The sequence below is a fragment of the Cyphomyrmex costatus genome, unplaced genomic scaffold, assembly GCF_001594065.2.
Source record: "Cyphomyrmex costatus isolate MS0001 unplaced genomic scaffold, Ccosl1.0 scaffold497, whole genome shotgun sequence".
In the NCBI taxonomy this organism is placed as follows: domain Eukaryota; kingdom Metazoa; phylum Arthropoda; class Insecta; order Hymenoptera; family Formicidae; genus Cyphomyrmex; species Cyphomyrmex costatus.
In genome coordinates, this window is record NW_017279244.1 from 414,881 (window position 1) to 435,769 (window position 20,889).

A 20,889-nucleotide genomic window follows, 5' to 3' on the forward strand; every position below is an offset into this window, starting at 1 on the left:
CAAAATCGCGACGTACGTAATAAAATCTTCATTTGAAATGAATGTAATGCGAAAGTAGAAATGAAAAGTTTTCCAAATTACGAGTATTATATGAGTAGTTAGTTGAAGTGTCTAAAAATTTAGCTATATACGGGGATTTGTGAAAATAATGTCATTAAACCATCGAAATAATTGAAGAGTGCTACAGTAAAATATAAAAGTTACCAAAATTGTAAAAATGCGTTTTAATGTACACTGAAAAATTTTTACTGAATTTTTATAAGTATTTGTCTAAATACTGACTAAATATTTATTTACAGTAAATAAATATTTACTCAATAAAAAAAGTGATATGTAAATCAAATTAATGATTCTTGTACCAAATAAATATTTATTTATATTTAGTGGATATTTAGGTATAGTTAATAGTCTATTCAAATTTAATTTTTTTTCAATGCATGAGTGGATTGTAAGCGCTGTATTCACATATTAATATTTGACGTGGAAACACGCTGTTGCAAGCAGAAAAATAGATAGTGTAACTCAAAACGTTGCAAGTCTATTGTTGCAATTGATATTTTTATTTGAACTAAAAATTGATATTTCGATAATTTTAACTCGATTTTTTTATAGTAGAATTACTTAAAAATTTCTGCAGAAACTTGCTGATTATTTGTGATAATTTTTTGTAGTGACAATTTAAAAAATAATCGTTAAAAAAATTAATTATCCCTTTTTCCGAAATGTTTGAAAAATAACAATCCACATACATTTTACTTCGACACGCCTTAACTGTAAAACACTTAAGTTGATTGAATAGAATATCAAATCTTTTTGCAATATCACTCGTTATGCTTGAACGTTCTACATGATTATATTGATGGTTTAATAAAATTATTGTTAGATCCGTATCTATAGTTAAATGTTTAGATACTTTAGAGAAATCGTTCTTTTCGGATGGGAATTAAAACTTTTTCGAAAGTTTAACATTTTTTAAAGACTCTGAATAGGCAATTGAGGCTCAACGTTAGTTAACGGCAAAAATGGCAAAAATTCGTGTGCCGTGTTAATGAGCGTGTCCAACAGAGGTTAACGGCGTGCTGTTCTCTTTAACCGGATCTGCGAGCCGAGCCTTTGCATTCACGAAGTTGAGATAACGAGGCAATTTCATCAAAAAGATAGGATTCTACGTGCGCCGTCGATTATACCGCTTCGATTAAAGTTGGGGTTAATTTAACTTTTTTCCTGGGACCTCCTGGATCAAGTATTTCTAAGTTTCTCATTCAGGCTTTGGTAGACGATAAATACACGTTTAATCATTGTGTTTTATTCCTCGAGCACTTAACAGGCGAGATCTTCGATAGACTTAAAAAGGAAAAGCAATGTAAGCTGCTCAGCAAAATCGATTATAAATAGATTATCAGAAAAATCGTATATTCCCGTTACTGTAAATAATGCTGCAACTTTTCTTATTTATGCAACGTGATTACTTACGTATAATGCAAAAGCGCTATGAAGCAAAGAGTGATAATAAAGTCATTTCATCTTTCTTATAAAAAATTGAAAAACTTTTATCCCACTTTCTCTAAGTTCTTTAAAGTGAAATCTGATTTTAAAGAATGTAAAATTGAAAATTGAACCAGTCTTGAAAAAGAATGGCTCAATTTCAATCTTTAAGAGTAAGATTCACTCTAAATATTTTAAATAGTACAGTTTTCATCAGTTTCTTAAATACTATTTATAAAGCTCTCTGCAAGTTGAAAGAAATATTAGGAACGAGAATAAATATATTAAATATTAAAGAGATAAAAAAATTAGGAACAAAGATTAAATGTAATCAAGACACATCATATCTTATATCTTAATCATATTTAATCTTTGCTCCTAATTTTTCATATATATATTTCTCTAATATTTTTAATATTTATTTAATCTCATCCTTAATATTTCTTTCATTTAACGCAGGACTCATTTTAATAAAAATAAACATATATGTAAAATATGTCACTTATACTCGGAATTTATATAATAAAAATGAATAGCTTAAATCGCATATATAAAAATAATGAGCCATGCGCGATTTACTCTTTCATTAGTAATCAATAGATAATGTTCTCTCTCTCTCTAACGTTATTAGTTATAATTTTTTATTCCAATTCCCCCCACCGATATAATTTTTGTTGCAGAGTTAATTATGTGTTCAAAGGAAAGTCGCTCAATTTTTCAGTGTACTAGTAGACTCTCTAATCAACAATATATCTCGCAAAGTACCTGCCACGGAGAAACGATCGTTTCCTTACAAGAAATAGGATTGCAGCCTCCCAGGTGTAATTTCCCTCGCGTTGCTATGGTTTTCTTACACGCCGTTCCACCGACATTTGTATCGAACAACGATTTCGATCGGGGAACGAGATGGTCGATTGGATCGCCGAGACCGGTGCTGTCACGTTCATTCTTTTCCATCGAGCGCGCACGAAAGGCGGGAAGCGCGGGGGGTTTACTACGCAACGTAGTAAACATACTACACGCGTACTACGCGCGTACTACCGTTACTAAGCGTGAACTGAATGAAAGATGCCCGCCAAAAACTTCGAGGCTCCACAACTGGTACGAAGACTTTGCGTGCAAGAGCACGAAATTCACTCTTGCGAAAGTGTGTTTCTTATACGACACACGTAAACACGTGAAAAACAATACATTTATGTTTTTCTACCGGTGATTAATTTTAATCTCGATTTGTCTTTTTTTTTTATCTTCTAGTTCTATAAGAATTAGAAAAAGATAGATAAAAAGGTAAATTAAAAAAAAAATAAAGAGTAAATTAAAGTTAATCTGCATTGATAAAAATGTCTTATGCAATTTAATTTTAATTTTAGTTCATTTAATTCATATTTTTCTAGTTTTATACATAAAAAAGGACGCAGAATATGTTACATCGAGATTAAAGTTTATCTATATTGACAGAAACATTAGAAATATAAATTGTACAGAAAAAGAGTAAAGATTACATTGGAAACTTTTATTCACCAGCATTGTGTGTAAATAATATTTGAAAATTCTTAATTCTGATTGATCTATTATTTAATTTAGGATTAACAAGCATTAGCACAATTAATACGTAATTTTCAGGTATATAATGCATATTTCATGTCATAAATTCAAGTCCTCCATTATCTGCATGTTATACAATTTACAAGATCCGGAGATCAATCATTTATCCCATCTATACGTATTCTACATTCACAAATTTCTCGCATGGTGCAATTTTAAGAGTAATGTATTCTAAACCATTCATAAACAGAGCATCCGAACGCGAACGGTTCAGTATGTCCAATATGTGAGAAATCGATAAACTACTTAAAGTGCCGAGAAAATCTCGTTGGCACGTGACACAAGTTCAACGTGTTTCGCGGAGTCCCCTACGTGCGACTACGTAGCCTTCGACTAAAATGCAATCGAACACGCGAATCCGCACACGTATGACATTTAAAGTATCCGAACCACCCACGTGACAGCCGCGCGGAATCGCGCTGATAAAAACAGCCGCGCGTCGAGGGCTCCGCAGAAGACGTGTTCCACTACTGCGGGCAGAAAAGAAAGTATCCATCCCCTTTGTCTTCTACTCACATTTCTTGCTCTTCTCGCCGGCGACGGTGGCGGTCAGCAGACCAAGAACGACGATCATCAGGGCGGCGAACGTCCCCCGGCGTCGCGGCGCCGCGAATCGGCGGCCCGCGGCCGTACCCCAGGACATCGCCGACATGTCCGGCGCGTCTCAGCGCGCCTCACCAGCCGACACGACGAGTGCGACGACCGGCTGCTGCTTCCCGCTCCGCGTACTCACCGCCGCACCCGCGCCGCGATGCATAACCCCGCGTAAATCAATCGCCGCGACGCGAGACCGTACTATACGCGCGTTCGCCTCGCGCGCGCCGCGCGTCGTCGTCTCGGGAGAGCGAGGCTGAAAGCCGGTGAACCGGTGAACTATATGGAGAACCGGATCGGATCGAGGAGAGGACCGGGTCAGACGGCACAGCTACCGCCGACGACGCACGTCCCACGGTAGCACGTATGTAATTGGCATTCGGCCGACGCTCGACAGGGTCCAGCACTCGACACGCGCGCGACCTCCAGCACTCGGGGGCTAAAATGACGACGACGACGACGACGGCGACGGCGACGGCGACGACCGCCGATCGTCGCTCACGGTGTTCGCGCACTACCGTCGCGCCGCTATCGATCCGCCGTCGCCACCGACGAACGAACGAACGAACGAACGAACGAACAACAACCCCCGCACCGATGCCACCGTTACGACTTACCCCCGTACGGCCATCTTGCCACGCGTGCGCCGCAACCTGTTCGAATTTCGGCATTTCGAGCGCGGGCATCAGATATGTGCGCCGCGACGTCGTGAAACGCGAATTTTCGCGGTTCGTAGGAACGGTGATGCAACCCCAGGATGGGGCTTGGTGGGGCTTTTTGTTTCCTACAGAAAGAGGAAAAATATAAGTAGAAGACGAGCTGGAGCCTTGGGACTCCTGTTAAAATTTTCACATCGCACTGACGTCTGCGGGTTATGCGACATATCCCGGCTGTCGTATCTTTCGCTCGACGAGAACGTGACTTTCACGGAAATGATTTACTTAGAAACAAGCCTGGGGGAGATCCTGAATGTTTTCCACATCTTGCGTCTTTGCCATTTGAGCTCCTACCATCCCCGCATCGATAGAAATCTTATTCTCTTTATTTATGTGAAGACATACGAGATAAATTAATGGCTTGAGTCCATCTTTTACACTTGTCTCTGATATACCAGAAATAACATCGTATTTTAATCTTTGACTATAATCATAAAACATTACAAGCATTTAACGTTTGATCTCCGTATCTCTCGGTAGATTTGCATGTGCAGCTTGATCCGTTCATCGAACCTGCGACATTTTTCATTTTCATGATGGAAAGAGGAATGTCAAAAAAGAATCGATTTTTGTTTAAAGAAAGGTGTGAAAGAGAGAGAGAGAGAGAGAGAGAGAGAGAGAGAGAGAAATAATGTTTTATTTTTTAATTTGTTCTTTCCGCTTGAAAATGACTCGAACTGAGTCGAAACGTCCGGACAAAAATTTTTCTTATTTTAATTTTTAATTTTTAATAGTTTTATATGTTTATTATTGTTTTTTTATTTACCTTGGCTCGTTGCTCTTATTTATATTGTTTTAAATAAAGTTTTTTTTGTAGATTTTTACTTTCCAGGTACGATAAAGTTTTAGAGAGATTAAGATTTTTAATAATTTTAGATTTTAACTATTAATCTTTACATTTAACCAATCCTCCTTTATTTGAAAATAAAATTTCGCTTGAGCCAAAAAAAAACCTGATTGTATAAACGAAGAGAAATATTATATGTAATGTGATATATTTATTATTTATTATCAAAATTACAAATCTAAGTTTTGGAATTAGACGAAATTCGTAATTAGTTTACGAAGCGTGCGACGCGATGTCTTGAACTTCTTGTTTCTCAACACAATATTAAAGGACAACGTTCGTCGGTGTTTAACTCTAACATATATTAAGTCTATATATTTAGCTGAACAAAGTACATCGTTTACTTTTTTCTTTTTCTCCAATTTGGAGAGGAATAGAGGAAAGATAAACCGTGCAAAGATCAGTTGAAATAAAACGGACTACTATAATAAATATAGAAAAAATGCAATTATTGTTCTGACAATTACATAATATATTATATATACATAAAAATATTTAGTTTTACCGATCTGAGTCTGAAAATTAAGCATTCTACATTAATTATACAGGGTATTTCAGGATTTAACAGCTAAACTGCGGAAACATATGGAAATAAGAACAAAATGAAAATAAGAACATGTTATATAAAGTTGGACTAAAAATGCTTTATCACAAAGTTATACAAACAAATATTGAAACATGAAATAGGAAACGACGGATTTTACATTGCTCAAAAAATGAAAGTGTATATTTCGTGCAAGAAAAAGTGTTTATTTCGTACGTATTCAATATCATTTCGATATTTCACCCGCGCATGAATATGGTATTCGTTAAGCATTTCTAGCCAAACTTCATAACATTTTTCTCTTATTTCTACTTGTGGAATATGCTGCCGCAGTTTGTCTGCTAAATCGTGAAACACCCTGTATATATAACATATTCTTTATATCTAATATATTTAATATCATAACACACGTTATATATATATATATATAACGTGTGTTATGATATTAAATACAATATAAAATTGAAATGACTGTGAGCTGTCGAGTGACTGGGTTATCAAGAGAAGTGTAATTCGCGAGGACGATCCGAGACATTGTATTGTACAGTGGATGGTATTATTATCCAACCATGTTGAACTCCAGTCCTTCGCCATTGTAATCAATTCAATGACACCCGATTCCTTCCTCTCCCATCTCGTTTCAATCGCGAAACTCGCAATTTCTCCCATGACGGTACACAGCTGATCTAATTCACGTTATCGCAAAAAATTGACGCGGTCTTTCTGTTCGATAAAGCGAGATTAGCGTAATCGGAATCGCGAGGTAAACGCGCGCTTATGCACAAAGCGATTCTAGTCTTCTAAACGTGCGGAAAATCAACAGACCTCGAATAGCGCCGAACTAATTTGAAATACGCCACCGCGTGAGCCTGTAATTAATGTTGGAGCAAATATTTGATTACACTTATCCTACGGTATAATGAGAATCATAAAATATGAATTTTGGTTTCTAGAAACAGTCGCGAATTTAGCCATTTCAATTTTACTTCATCGGAAAAAAGATACTTCGCAAACACAAGCTTGATAAATGAATTTCGGTCCATATATATCCTTTCGGCTTTATATTGTTTTAGCGATTCGAGCAAATTTTGAAGATTAACACGAGACAGATTGTTCGCGTTACCGCTCGTACATTTTATAAATAGAAATTTTTGTTTGAGCGTGTGAATCGCTTTTTCGTAATTTAAAAATATTATAATGTAAAAAAGACATTAGTAAAAACTTCCGATAATAATTTAACAATAACAATTTAAGGGCCATTAAAGTCAACACGTTAAACAATGTATAATTCTAATAATAAACCTATAATAATTAGATGTTATATACTATTATTATAAATTAATAACATCAAATTATAATAATATCAATTTGAATTATTTTTCATCATTTCTATACAGGTCGTCATTGCTGAATATCGTTAATTTATTTAAAATAATGGAGTTAAATAAATTAACTGAAGAAAATATATTAAATTTGACTCAAAATTTAATTTATTATTTATTAAATGCACACGGAAGCATGGATGTTATTTGTTCTAAAACTAACCACAGAAATGGATCGATTCATATTTTAACACAAGCTAAAAATCACAAAATGTTATTTAAATCGTGAGATCGGATTAATATTTCATATCTAACATTGTATTGTAATTTATATAAAGCATCAAAATACAGTGCCACAATATAATCAACTTTGACAATGAAATGATATACATGCATGTATATATTCTGTTATAACATGACAATATTATTATTGTTCAATGATTTTAAATATTTATATGCTTTTATATGTAACTTTGTGCTAATTTCGTGTACAGCAGCAAAATGTTATATAATTCAAGGATTTGAATTATCATTTTTTAATACCTAACAGTATATACTGGCTCGATTTACATCCTCAGTAAGCAAAATTAACAGATTAAACATTCGGATAAATCTGCGCTTTTCTTGATATAATTTTTGTCGTGTTGCGCGCAGTCCATGGGGGTGAAGAAAAACTAATTTCAAAAAACCATCGTTCCTAACTTTTAGCGTCAGTTTCCCAGGAAATTGTTCGGGCCGTCACGATGCAGGTCTGGTAATCGCGCTCGCATGCCTCAACCGCGGAGGCATGCACGTGCGTCCGTTACCTGATAGCGAACGCAACGACGCGACGTACGCCGCTGCGATAACGTTATCGACGATGCACGATCATTTTTCTCCCTCGATCAAGGCCTGTCTACGTCATTCTGATTAATATTCATGCCAAAAAGCATCCCGAAATCGCCCTTTCGACGCCTGTCCGTATCCGCGGAGCTAGTTGAACTTTGATTATAAAAATCTCTCGGAAAAAATGAAAATCAGCATGTAGTCTCGAATACTTCACACACGCGTGCCTACGGATCAGTACTCCTTTAATCGTACCCCTAGACCACAGGCTGACTGATTGGAAAACAGTTTATTTCTCAGGACAATCCACGCGATACTTGCGGGCACGTCGCGGTCGTAGCGCTACGTCACGTTATGTTATCGATAAACTTCTCTTTCAAGAAGATGCTACGTGTATATTTTCCCAACGATATAATGTGTGATTTTTCTAGGTATCTGATTTGTCATACTTGTATATAGATGCATCGGTAAAATATAAATGCGTTAGGATTAGAGTACAGTTAATGCACTAAGAAAAGTCCTTCTGGTTAAAATGAATTTATACAAATCACTAGATTGTATTATAAATTAGAACATCATGATTTGATTATCTCAACTAGAATTATAATAAATTTAATTATAAAATTTTGATTTGTCCATTTCCTCTAAAATTTCCATTAATGCGCTACCATCAAATTCCTTTTTTTTTTTAGTATGCTATACAAGAGCGCTGTTAGCAATCCTATGAAAGAAATTAAGAATATTAAAAAAAAAATTAAAGTATATATTTAAATCGATTATATTTAAAATTGAAGTTATATTTTTAAAGTATATTACATGTATTATAATATATTTATTTAGTATAATATCTTATCATTATTATTATTAATTATAGTTTATATAACTCTAATTTTCATGTGATTTTTAGAATTTTGGGGAAAAGCTCTAAATCTTCCAGATATACCAAAGTAACTATTTCAAAGCAAATATTTGTGTTTCTCGAAGCTTCATGATTGACCAGATATTTTCAGTCAGATTTGTGTTTGGAGATTGAAAAGGCCAATCCATCGATCGATGTCATTTGTTCTTTTTTTTTTTTTTTTCATAAAAGCGTATCTGGTGAAAAGCATATCAACAAGCTATAATCAATAATAATAGTGATTGAATGACATATATTGAAAAAAACTTACTAAATCTTAACACATATTTCTAAATAGTACTAAGTAAACTTACAGTAAATAAATATTTACTCAATAAAAAAGTAATTAATAAAATTAATGGTTTTGTATCAAATAATTATCAAACTCTTACTGGTCCTTTTGTATCACATAATTGTTATTTTTAAATTAAGAGTCCTGTACTTAACTATTATTCAAATAAATATCTATAGGATTGCATTTATTAAATATTTACTTACAATTAGAACTATTTGAACAAATATTTATTAAAGTTTAGTATTTTTTTCAGTGTAAGTAAACACATGCTAGTGAATATAATGTACTTTTCAATTATAACTTTCATTTTTAATACACTCCGTTCCTTTCAGAGAACTGCTGACGATCGACATCCTTGTACTACTTTAAACGTTTCTTATTCACTAAAAGGATTAAACGAATAAATCATTACGGGAAATAAAAGGAATAACGAAAAACCAAATATATTTTATCAGTAAAAAGACACATAATTATTTAAAATTAAAAAATTGCTTTCTAAAAGAGGCCTCTCTTTCATACAAGAAGTATGATATTAATTTAGAAATAGGAACGCGATCAATAACTACTGTTCGGTACTTCTGATGTTAATATATAATTGAGGTGGAATTTGACTTTCTACACTTAGGAATTTCTCGACTTGGCTATCTTTTCCGTGATAAATGACAGTAAAGTGTTTCGCTTAACGATTAAAACATTATCGTGAATACCAAAAATACGATATTAATATACAAAGATATATTTCACTGTCAAGAGGTTACCAATCGGTGGATAATAACAGGGAAAAAAATGGTACCACTTATCATTTCCTTTGGGGGACGAAAAGGAAAATCGGTGATTGAATGTTTGCAAATGTTTTACACTCACTGACTAAATTAATATCCCGGGCGAATTATATGTATAATAATCGAATATTTACATTCTACGTGCTCACCGCCTGAGGTTAATTAATTAATCAGTTTGAGCAAAGCAATTAATCAGCGTGATAATGGTATGTATACCCTGATGTTTGGCTGCGAGTACCGTTTGAGGTTTGCTCGCGTTTCAAGAGAAAATTGCATTTGTGACAGCTAATCCGGATAATTCAACGTTTAAGAGAGATGTTTACTTTCTCGAATATCTTCTAGAGAATTTGAATGAACTCGATATTTTATATCATGTAAAAACAGATATTTCTTAATCATCAATAACTATTATCTAATAATTATATTTTTGCAATACACACATACATATAAGTACAGTTTTGATCAGAAGTGTATAAAAAACACTTTCAATTTATTCCTTCAAACTAGTTATATTGGCGGTACTAAAAGCCAAAGAAAAACTAACAATTCAAATTATTATAAAGAAAATATTATTTTTAATTTTCTTTTTTGTTACTTATAAATAATTTATAACTGTTAGAAATTTATATTCACAATGAAAACAGTATAAATATTACAAATCTAACTCGATTTTGTGACAATTCTTACAACTAGATAGAATTTTGAACAATAGGAAGCTAACGAAATATCTTATCATGTCTTTAAGTTCCAGAAATAATTTTTAACACACGAAAATAATGAGCTTGAGTAAAAAACAGCTATTTTGTCGTTCTAAACTATATGCTCGCTACTAAGAATTTCATATTTTGCGTGATTGAGGCCCAGTTTCACAACTCACGGTTAACTCTTAACCGAGGTTCAACTTATTTCTCATCTCTTTCCAATTCTAGAATTAGAAAGAGAGAGATAAGAAATAAATTAAACCTCGGTTAAGAGTTAACCATGACGAGTTATAAAACTAGGCCTGAGAGCTTTCAAAATCTCGGTGGAAAAAGTTCGCAATTTCTCATTCGAAAAACACTTCTGCAACATTTTTAGAAAATCTTCAAAACCTGATGTCTCTTCCTGATGTCTGCAAAGAGACTTCTTCTTTTTCCTTTTTACTAAAACTTTCGCCACTGGATTCTCTCCTGCGAAATATTTCGCCGCGCAATTTCGAACGCGCTATTTGCATGTATACGCGGCGCTTTACGAGTCTCTGCTTTTGTCTGTTTAGCAACATCATGACGATGCGCGATTGTACGTATTCATACATACATACAATCGAATCAATAGTCACTACTCAGCGTAGCTGAAATTATCACAGTAATACACGGGTCAGCGAGTTATCGCAAATACAAAACGGCCCGCGGACACGTCATTCCCTGTCAGTCGGCGAGTATCATCGCGATCGTACGCATGTACGCACTTATCATTATATTCGCCCAATGACATTGAAAATATTAATAAATAATGATACTGAATCAGTAAAAGTGCGCGGCGCGATATTTCGGGGCACGGTATACAAGCGAAAACAAGTCAGGCTGGAATCATCATCGATGCTTTTGAGAGAAGAGGCTCGAGAGAAATGAAGTAAATTGTACCAATTGAAGTCTATAACGTATGTATGAATTAAATAAGAGTGTACTATTATGTGGCGGTATCGTTCGTTTTAGTCAAAGTGCATGAGAAAGTAGCGGTCGATAGAAAAAACAAGTCGCTGATACGTTACAAGAATGTAACAGAATTCTTTAGTTCGAAACGGTTACAAGACCTTGTTGTTTTAAAATTTTAGCGCAAGGATTTCTAAAGTGTGCCTTGCGACCCATTTATTTTCAGATCTGTGTATCTAGCTAAATTTTTTAATACTTCAGCAAAATCTTTCCGGCGTTTTTTCTGTGTAGCTCATCAAAGGATGACGAATTGCTAAACTAAACTCGTTTAATCCAAACTCAATCGAGTTTCTTTACTTCACTCGAAACGTGAACTCTTTACGAGTAATTCATTGAAAATACGTCACCCTATTCACCGCGACCGAAAAGAGTTATTTCACGGAACATTACGCTGCTTTTTAAAGGGCGAAATGTTTTTCCTACGAGCTCAAAAAGATGAAAATTTTTTAGGGAAATCATCCGAATCGCGATTTTTTAAATATATATATAATATACCTAATCAAAGATTTTTGCGAGTGATGTGACATTATTTACGATTATCCGCAAAATCGATACAAAAAGTGGAGAAAAGATTGCTAATAATTATACGATCGAAGTAGTCTAAAAAAAAAAGAAAAGAAATAAGTGCGAAAATAACAACAGAGCTTGTTAATGCAATCGTTACCGCCAAGTCGCCATCACCAATCTATGGCCGATATTCATAGTCGGTTTTTATTTTAAAATTGTCTTAAGTAATGTTTTAAATTGCTAATACAGTAGTCTGATTGGTCCATAACATCTTAAGACGGTCTCAAATATAAGATCCGACTATGAATACAGGCTTATGGCCGATATTCATATTCGGTTCTTATTACTATGAATACCAGCCTGTGATTGACTTATAACATCTTAAGACTGATGTACTTAAGAGACTATTGTAAATATAAGACGGTCTTAAATGTCTAGGCAATTATGAAATTGGTCTAATTGTAAGTAAAAAATCGAAACATAATAAATTTATTATTACGTTGTAATTATACAAAATATGAAATAAACTCGTTTTTTTTATTTAAACCACCTTTATAATTACCGGTATAAATATAATAGTGAAGCGAGCCATTAAAAAGTGGGAGTGTCTCAATCGCTAAACAAGGACACTCTGATGCAAAGACTGTACTGATTTCTTTGTCAAGGATTCGCTGATTAACTAATGTTGTTTTACTACTATATAAGTAGAGAAGAGTCAGAAAGATCAGTATTTTCTTGCCTTCCTTTTCTCTGTCAAACCGCAGTTTCCTATAGTTTAGTATAGGGAATAAGGCTCACTTCAGTATACTATAGAGCAGTATACTGGTGCTGGCAAGGTGTAACACGCAAAGCGGGAAATGATGGATTATTAAATTAGAGTCACCATGACGACCGGTGGTCAAGGAAATGGGTGACCGCTGACAGTCGACGTCCGACGTGCTGACGCATTAAGCGGTCAATCGGCGCAGTGGTTCCGCTCACGATCGCGAAACGAAACGTGATGCGTGATGGTCATCGAGGTTCGTTAAACACGATCTTATCCCGAGTGATCTGATCACTCTGCGCCGATCGGATTACGTACACACAACCGCGATCACGTGCTGGCCTGATGAAAAATCTCCAGGACACAGCTCGATGCGCAAACTGGCTCGATTCGTCAGTCGATTAGTCAGTCGCGATTGTCATTGCCAGTGTGGCTTGTTAAAAAAACGTAATTACGAGGATATTGGGTTCTGCACTTGGGAATAATAGTGCACGGAAAGAACGATTTTACTGAAATATCTAAAAGTTTAAATGCGAAGAAAATAATTTGTTTGAAATATGAAAATATAGAGTGTTCAAATTAATTGTCAGAATGTTAAAACTATTTGCAGAATTGTCATCAACGCTTGAACACTCTATATAATAATTTTGAAAATCCAACAAAATTACTTTCAGATGTACATTCAAATAAATCTTTTGGCCTGTTAGCGAATCTATTTTTTCTGTGTGAAAGGTAGATTTTGTAAAATTGTAAACAATAAATATCACTATTGGTGGAATTAGTGGAGATATATTGCGATATTGAGCGTTGTTTTTCTTATAATGAGATTACTTTGCTATATGTATATTCTTAAGTAAAAGAAATTATGTTTTCTTTCTTTTTTTTAAATTAGACTGCTTTGTGTAACAAAGTTAATGATATCAAATACCTTGCGCGAATAATGTAACATTAAAAAAATTAATTCATGTGAAATAAAATAATTTAAATAAAATTTGAATTGAGTAATCGATAAATTTAAATAATAGTTAATTTAACAAATAAATGTATAATTAAAATTATTTTTATTTGTATAATATTAAATTAAATGTTTAATATTTAAATAATATTTTTTCTTAATTAAAATAAAAAGTGTTTAAAAGAATAATTGAAAGGAAAAGAAAATTTATAATTATACCACTAATTAAATTTATCGGTCGCTACTCTGAATGTTGAAGATTCAGGCGTGAACGCGAGGTACGCGTGAGATTTTGAACGAATGAAAATTTCATCGTTTGTTCAGCGTACATATTCACTGAGTGCATACTTAAGTGACATTACTAGATAAACGAAGATAGATGAACGCTGTATGCGTTTTCAACTGTAAAGGCGCTTATAGAGTCAGTCGCTTTTCGCAATTCATAAAAGATTTAATGTTTAATATTTGATGTATTAACGCATCGCAAATTTTATGTAGCTCGTACCATTTGTACATTTTGAGCTGCTGTCTTTGGTAAATCCCATTTGACCAGAATAATCAAGAAAGTAAAACAAAACTCGGATAAAATTAATGCTAAAGAAAGAACGAAACTATATCTAGCTTTCATCTGCAATTTTCCCATTACGGATGTTTTTCAAATGACTGTAAAGCTACGCGAAAACTAATGTTAAAATTTATATTTTTATCTTTTCTTAAGCACGAAACAAACGATTTTGCTGAAGTTGTCTAAAATTTTAGCTGAAAAGTTTAGCTAATTTGAAAATAATTTCGTTGAACCACGAAAATTATGTAAAATGCTTAAATTGGTTATTAAAATGTTAAAACTTTCCACAACATTATTCATCATGATTGAGAATCCTACATAAAGTCAACAAAATTATTTTCAAATTTGTATCTATCCAAATTAGATACTTTATCAAAAGTATTCTTTCTGTATAAAATTGAGACTTTTCGTCAATTATATCTCGCAATAACATTATTACTTATTTGTAAAGTGCATAACATGACAAGGTATTTTTACGTTATCTTGAGTTTTCAAGAAGCTCGTCAGACTGCGAATTTATCGTCGAAACTCGTTGTTGACAAATCGAAATCGTGTAGAATTTATTATTGGCAAGTCGGGATTGCGTCGGGATTCGTCGGTGTGCGAATCTCGAGACACGCGTTCAGATGCTCCTGTTTGCGAGAATTACCGCGAAACTCGATTTCTTCCACATGTCAATCCGTCTTACTTGCAGACGAAATTTTCAGCGCGGTAGAATCTGCACGCGCCCCACGTCGATTGGAAAACGTCAGGAATTACCGGGCGATGTTTTATCTGGATGGAAGAGACGGCACTGCCGCCAAGTACGACTCGTCGTCACCCAACGGCGAAGAGAATTTTGGCTGGTGGTTGAACGATCGGGAGATCATAGTATCGTCTAGATCGCGTCATGTCAAAGATCATCGATCGTTCGGGTCGTCCATGTCGATCCTTTCTTATATGGACTCGGATGATTCGGGTAGCTGCAGCTTCGCGCGGGATGTGTCACGGCGAGAACAGGAAAGCGAAATCAGTGAGAAAATCGAACTAATCTCGTTCACTCAGAGTGATCTCGATATTGATCTGATCGAGAGGGATGCTAGGGAAACGGTGAGTGTGATTATATTGATTAATACAATATACACGAACAGAACAATTTTACTGAAGAATCTAAAATTTTATTGGGAGGCGGACATATATATCTGAAACTAATATTATTGAATTGTGAAAATAATAATTGTATTGGAATCTATAAAAAATAATAAGCAATGCTGCAAAAGATTTTTATATTCTAACATATATTCTCGGTTTGAGTTTTCAAAATTATTTTTACGGTCCAACAAAATTGTTTTTAGATCTGTATTTAATAAAACTTTAGATCTTTCAGCAAAATCATTCTTTCTGAATGCAGAATGTCCCAATAATTAAACTGCTAAATTGTAATTCTTTCAAGAAATTCTTTGACGAATCTGTAGACAGCTTTGATTTAGGAAAAGTTTGACAGGAAGTCACGCAAACACGTAATCTACTTCGTATATTTTAATTGCCATGTGTATAATTGGATTGGAATACGTCTACGTGAATTCAAGACGCCCGTGTATCAAGTAAAATACATACACATTTTCTATTTACTATCTACTCTTATGCAAGATCCGAGAATACTTTGCAGTATATTATATTTCTACAAAACTCTAAATTTTTATTTAAAAAGTATATTTTAATGAAAGTGTGTGTATTTTTATATATTTTTTGTATGTTTTACGAATCCAAAATTAGGAGATTTAGCTACAACGTGATCGCTAAATAATATTGATTATATTAAATATGAGAAAAGGACAGGCAACAATAAATATGTGAATATAACAAATATATATATATAGTATTAAATAAATAATGAATGTATTGAATAAATATATGAGTTTGTTTACATTGATGTACGCGGCACAGGAATAATATTTGTTATTTTTACATGTGTATCTTTTATGCATACTCGCCAAAAATCCGTAAATATTTTGAAAAACATTGAGTTTTATATACCACTTTATATTCATTTTTTAAAAGATATGTATAAAATAATATAATATGGCATGAGAAGAGAAACCAATTAGAAAAATTTGTACAGCAATCAGAGTATTAATATCTGCAATTTATCTGGAGAATTCAATTTTTAATTTAAATTTTAATAATAATTATACGCGCGAGGATAAGCATTCTCTACTTTTTCTCGTTGTGCAGATTTTGTTTCGTATATATTCCCGTGAAATAATGTAATTTCATAAATATTTTAATATAATAAAAGTAATTTAGATTTAAGAAGCGACATAAAAAAGCACGAGAATGCTCAACAACGTTTTTAACACATTAGGCGTCGGCGACACACATCATGTGTCACAAATTTCCGTAATTTCCAACAATATACTAAATAACTAATCAAGGGCTTCTCAAATTGCACAAAAAATAATAATTTTCAAACATTGAATAGTTTCAGCTCTTGCGATACATCTATAAAAATTAATTGGCGCTCAATATGTGTTAAAGTATCTGCTTAGGTTGGTTTTAAAATATTAGATACTTGTGTGAGGACATACCGCTACTACTATTCATGTACTTACAAAATTGATCTATCAATGTTGTTAAATTAATAAACGCCGGATGTAGCGTACTCTTTAATTTTGCACTCGTCGAGTTTCCCGTTCATGTTTTCTTTCGACGGAAATTTAGTTTATTTACAGCGCGCACACAATCTCCGTACGTGAACATGGTTGCATTTTACGTGCAGTACATTTCTAGAACTTCCACCTAACGAAACGTGGATTTTTATCTCCATTTGTGCGTTTTTTTTTTTCTTGTTTTCCGTCTCCTTTTTACCCGTCGACGTATTATACGAATTGTATTCAATCCGATTATCAAGCCGCAAGAGACTGCTCAGTTAATTAGATAACTGGGCAAATAAATGTAAAGAAGCCGATCCGCACGACTGATCGATATCACTTGCACACGCAAGGATACATGTACCTAAGCACTCGTCATTTAATCGCAATTGTTTTACTGCGAATTAACTTATCTATTAATTTTTGTAATTCTTAGCAGAGACTTATGTATCGTTTTCTTTCTTGACACAACTAAAAAAACGTAATTTTTTAGTTATTATTCAAATAAATTAGCTAAAGATCGCTTTATCAATCATCAAAACGAAGTTCAATTTACTTACACAGTCTATACGCCAAACAACACTCGTATCGTTCTTAAAATTTTCAACAAAATCTTCTATAGAATCTTCTATAGAAGAATGACACTTTTAGTTGTGTCATTTTTGCAAATAAAAAGAAGAGTCTTCTATGGAGAACATTTAGTGCCAAGATGGTTTTGATCGAAATTTAAAGAAATTGTTTTATTACGAATTTAGTAATTTTAGCTGATCACACAAGGTAAATGTAAATTGTTAATTAAAAACTAAATTAATTTGTCTTTCACATGAAGAATGTATTTATTTATTTTAAGTCAAACCTTTTATATTTGATTTAATACATACATTTTCTAATGAAAGAAATAAAGACGAATTGAATTAATTTAGTGAACAATTCTTTTCTCAATACAGCATTTTCTTTCTCACAATTTCGCTAAATATTAAACATATATCTATTTTAAATTCCTTTTACTTTACATTCTAAATGTATACTAGTTCAGCTATAAAAACAGAGCTTACGTATAAATGCTCTTTAATAACTTTTTCAATTTTTTATTTGCATTTATCGGGCACGTAAATGCTCGATATAACGCCACGAAGACTTAACGACGTGCGTCAGTCCCATCGAGACCCGAACAATAGAAATGCGATTAATAAATAATTTCTATCGACATGCAGAGCAGCCCACCCACGATTGTAATCAGCAGCGAGCGCGACGTCAAGGAAGAACGCATCACTCCCATCTGCTACACCCCGGAGAGATTGATCAGATCTCAGGAATACCGAATACTCATACCATCCCCTCGCTGCCTTGTCTTCTCCCAGGCGAGATCCACGCCAGAGAACGAGAGCAGAGAACGGAAGTCCCGCCGTTGCCGAAAACAGTTGAGCCGCCTCATCGAGTCCAGGCAAATCGGTACGCACACATAATCTAAGGTCTTCCTCTCCGGGTTGTCCCATCCTTCCCTTTTCGTTCGATCCGAAGTCCGAGGAAGGAAACGTCGCTTCCCTCGAACCGGCTCCGAGCAAAGCCACCTCGTGGAACTCGTCGGCCACCGCGACACCTGACCTAATAAAGTTTCGCGGTTTACCAATGCGCGGAATCGAGTTGCTTGACGTATCAGATTTACTTCGTTTCCTTCGTCCTCGGGATCGTGGCTGGGTGCTACCACCGTAAAGATGCCGAGTGGCGTGAGAGACTGCGAAACTGCCACGAGCATTGTTGCGGGCACACCAACAGAGACGAAGTTCGATCCGGGTTTGATTGAGTCTGTGTCGGGGAGGCTAAAGAAAGTTAATGAAAGCAGCACCGAGGTTTGAGCGATCATCCCCAACTCGATCTCAATCGACATTCTCTCCACCAAATGCGTGTGGCTGTTGTAAAATTATACGGGTATAAATACTTGATACAATTGTGATAAAATAATGCTATTTTATCCGCGTTTTAATTGAGCACTTAAGAACTTACCAACAATTTTTTAATAAGCTCTCGCCATCGATTTTTATTAGAAAATGCGAGGTCGATATGCACTCACATAGTGCTTTGTTTAATTAATAAACATTTTTCAAATTGTAGGAATTTTTTAAATAAAATTCTGATTTTCTAGTCTACTTCTTGTAAGTTGTTTATTAGTAGCTATGTTAATACTATCCGTCAAAATTATTTCTCAAAATGAGAAAAGAAGTTAACATTCTTGGTAATAATTTAAAAATTACGTAATAATTAAAAAACGTAAATTTTAATCAGCTTCCTAGTGCTAGTTTTTCTTTATAGTCTGACTTATAGACTTCTAAACTTACAAAAAAATACTTTATTTCATATTTTTGGTTCCTTTTCAAAATTGTCTGATTAGAACTTGGAAAATACGCGTAAAGCAGATTACAATAGAAAATCATGAACGCAGGTACAACGCAGCTGAGGACACTTCTGAACTTACCAAGCACGAATGTGAGGACATACGCGATTTCCTCGCCCATTTCCGAGCGCCGACAATGGGCTACCAATAATTTTAACATATCGAAATCGAGCAATGATCCTTCAACCGATGCAGACTGCAGCGTACGAAGTATAAAGACTGGTGACAGCAGCAGATCGAGCTATGACAGATTAAACTCCACGTGGGACGGCTGTAAGGGTTCAGTCACCAGGCCGCTCTCCCTGGAGAACACTTCCGGTATACAGAGTTACGATTGGAGCTTGGAGACCCAGAGCGACGCGCAAAACACGCCGATGTGCCTCTGCGACGAGCTGGCGATCGCGTCGAAAGAACGCACCATGAATTTCACAAACGTACGTTCTTTCACGTCCCTTACAGAAATCCATTTTCGTACTGGCCAATTCAACATAGAAAATTATTTATTTTGAGTGCAGAAAGCATTCAATAACAGTAAAATTTAGTAATAGGAAAATAGGAAATTAAATACTCACTGGAAGAAACAATTAGTAGGAAATTTAGCACTAGACAATAGTGCTTTTAATATCCAAAATAAATAATTAATCACTACTCTCCAGTATTAAATTTCCATAAAGGATAATGAAAGATCCTGCATAAAGATACTTTATTTAATCAAGCTGTGTGATTTGCCTATAGATTGAAATATAGAATAAATTATTTTGCAGGATCGAGGTACTGCTATCAACGAAGTAGTATCTATCCTCGAAGGTCTTCGGAGCGATCCCAGGAAAGCTACTGTTCTCCTGGAGGAGGAGGATCGATTTTGTAACAGCACGTCCTCTCACGACCAATTAACCAGACTGGCTCTGACCATCGAGACAGACGTGGAAGCACCGGCGGTTCCCGACGATCCGAATAATTGGATACACCATCTCCGCGATAGAATAGAACGGTTGCAACTCACCAATAAAGAGATCCACGGGGACATATGCGGTTTACGTACAAAGTTTCAGGTAGATGTCTCCCCTCATACATATAATGTATCTTTCCTCTCTCATTAGTGTAAAATGGAAATCTTTGGTGCAAAACTTGAATAATTATACATTATCAAATTCTTGAGGAAATTGTTTACAAAAATATTACTATGAAAGTACAGAAACTATACCGATAGTTTATAGGATGTCTCAGAATTTGTGACTTAAAATATTATAACACAAGAAAGTTCTTGAAAAATTAAGTTATATATATATATATATATATATAATTCGTATATAAATTATTAAAGTTTTACAAAATATTTATTTGTTACATAGGGTAAAGTCGCCTATTATGAGATAGGTTCCTAATATGAGATAGCGGGATTTCTGTTAAACTAATAAGCGCATGTGGTTGGTTTTATTATGAACTTATTACTAATAGAGTAAAACATATTTA

At 34.4% G+C, this 20,889-nt stretch overlaps 1 protein-coding gene across 1 annotated transcript in view; it reads left to right on the plus strand.

Annotated features, from left to right (window-relative positions):
* The first annotated feature begins 15,159 nt into the window (after positions 1-15,159).
* LOC108778205 (uncharacterized) overlaps positions 15,160-20,889 on the plus strand; it is a 6,909-nt gene continuing 1,179 nt past the window's right edge. Inside the window, exons 1-4 of the mRNA XM_018545322.1 lie at positions 15,160-15,483; positions 18,239-18,476; positions 19,465-19,850; positions 20,181-20,468. Of these exons, the coding sequence (XP_018400824.1) occupies positions 15,160-15,483; positions 18,239-18,476; positions 19,465-19,850; positions 20,181-20,468 (1,236 nt within the window). The remainder of the gene's footprint in view (positions 15,484-18,238; positions 18,477-19,464; positions 19,851-20,180; positions 20,469-20,889) is intronic.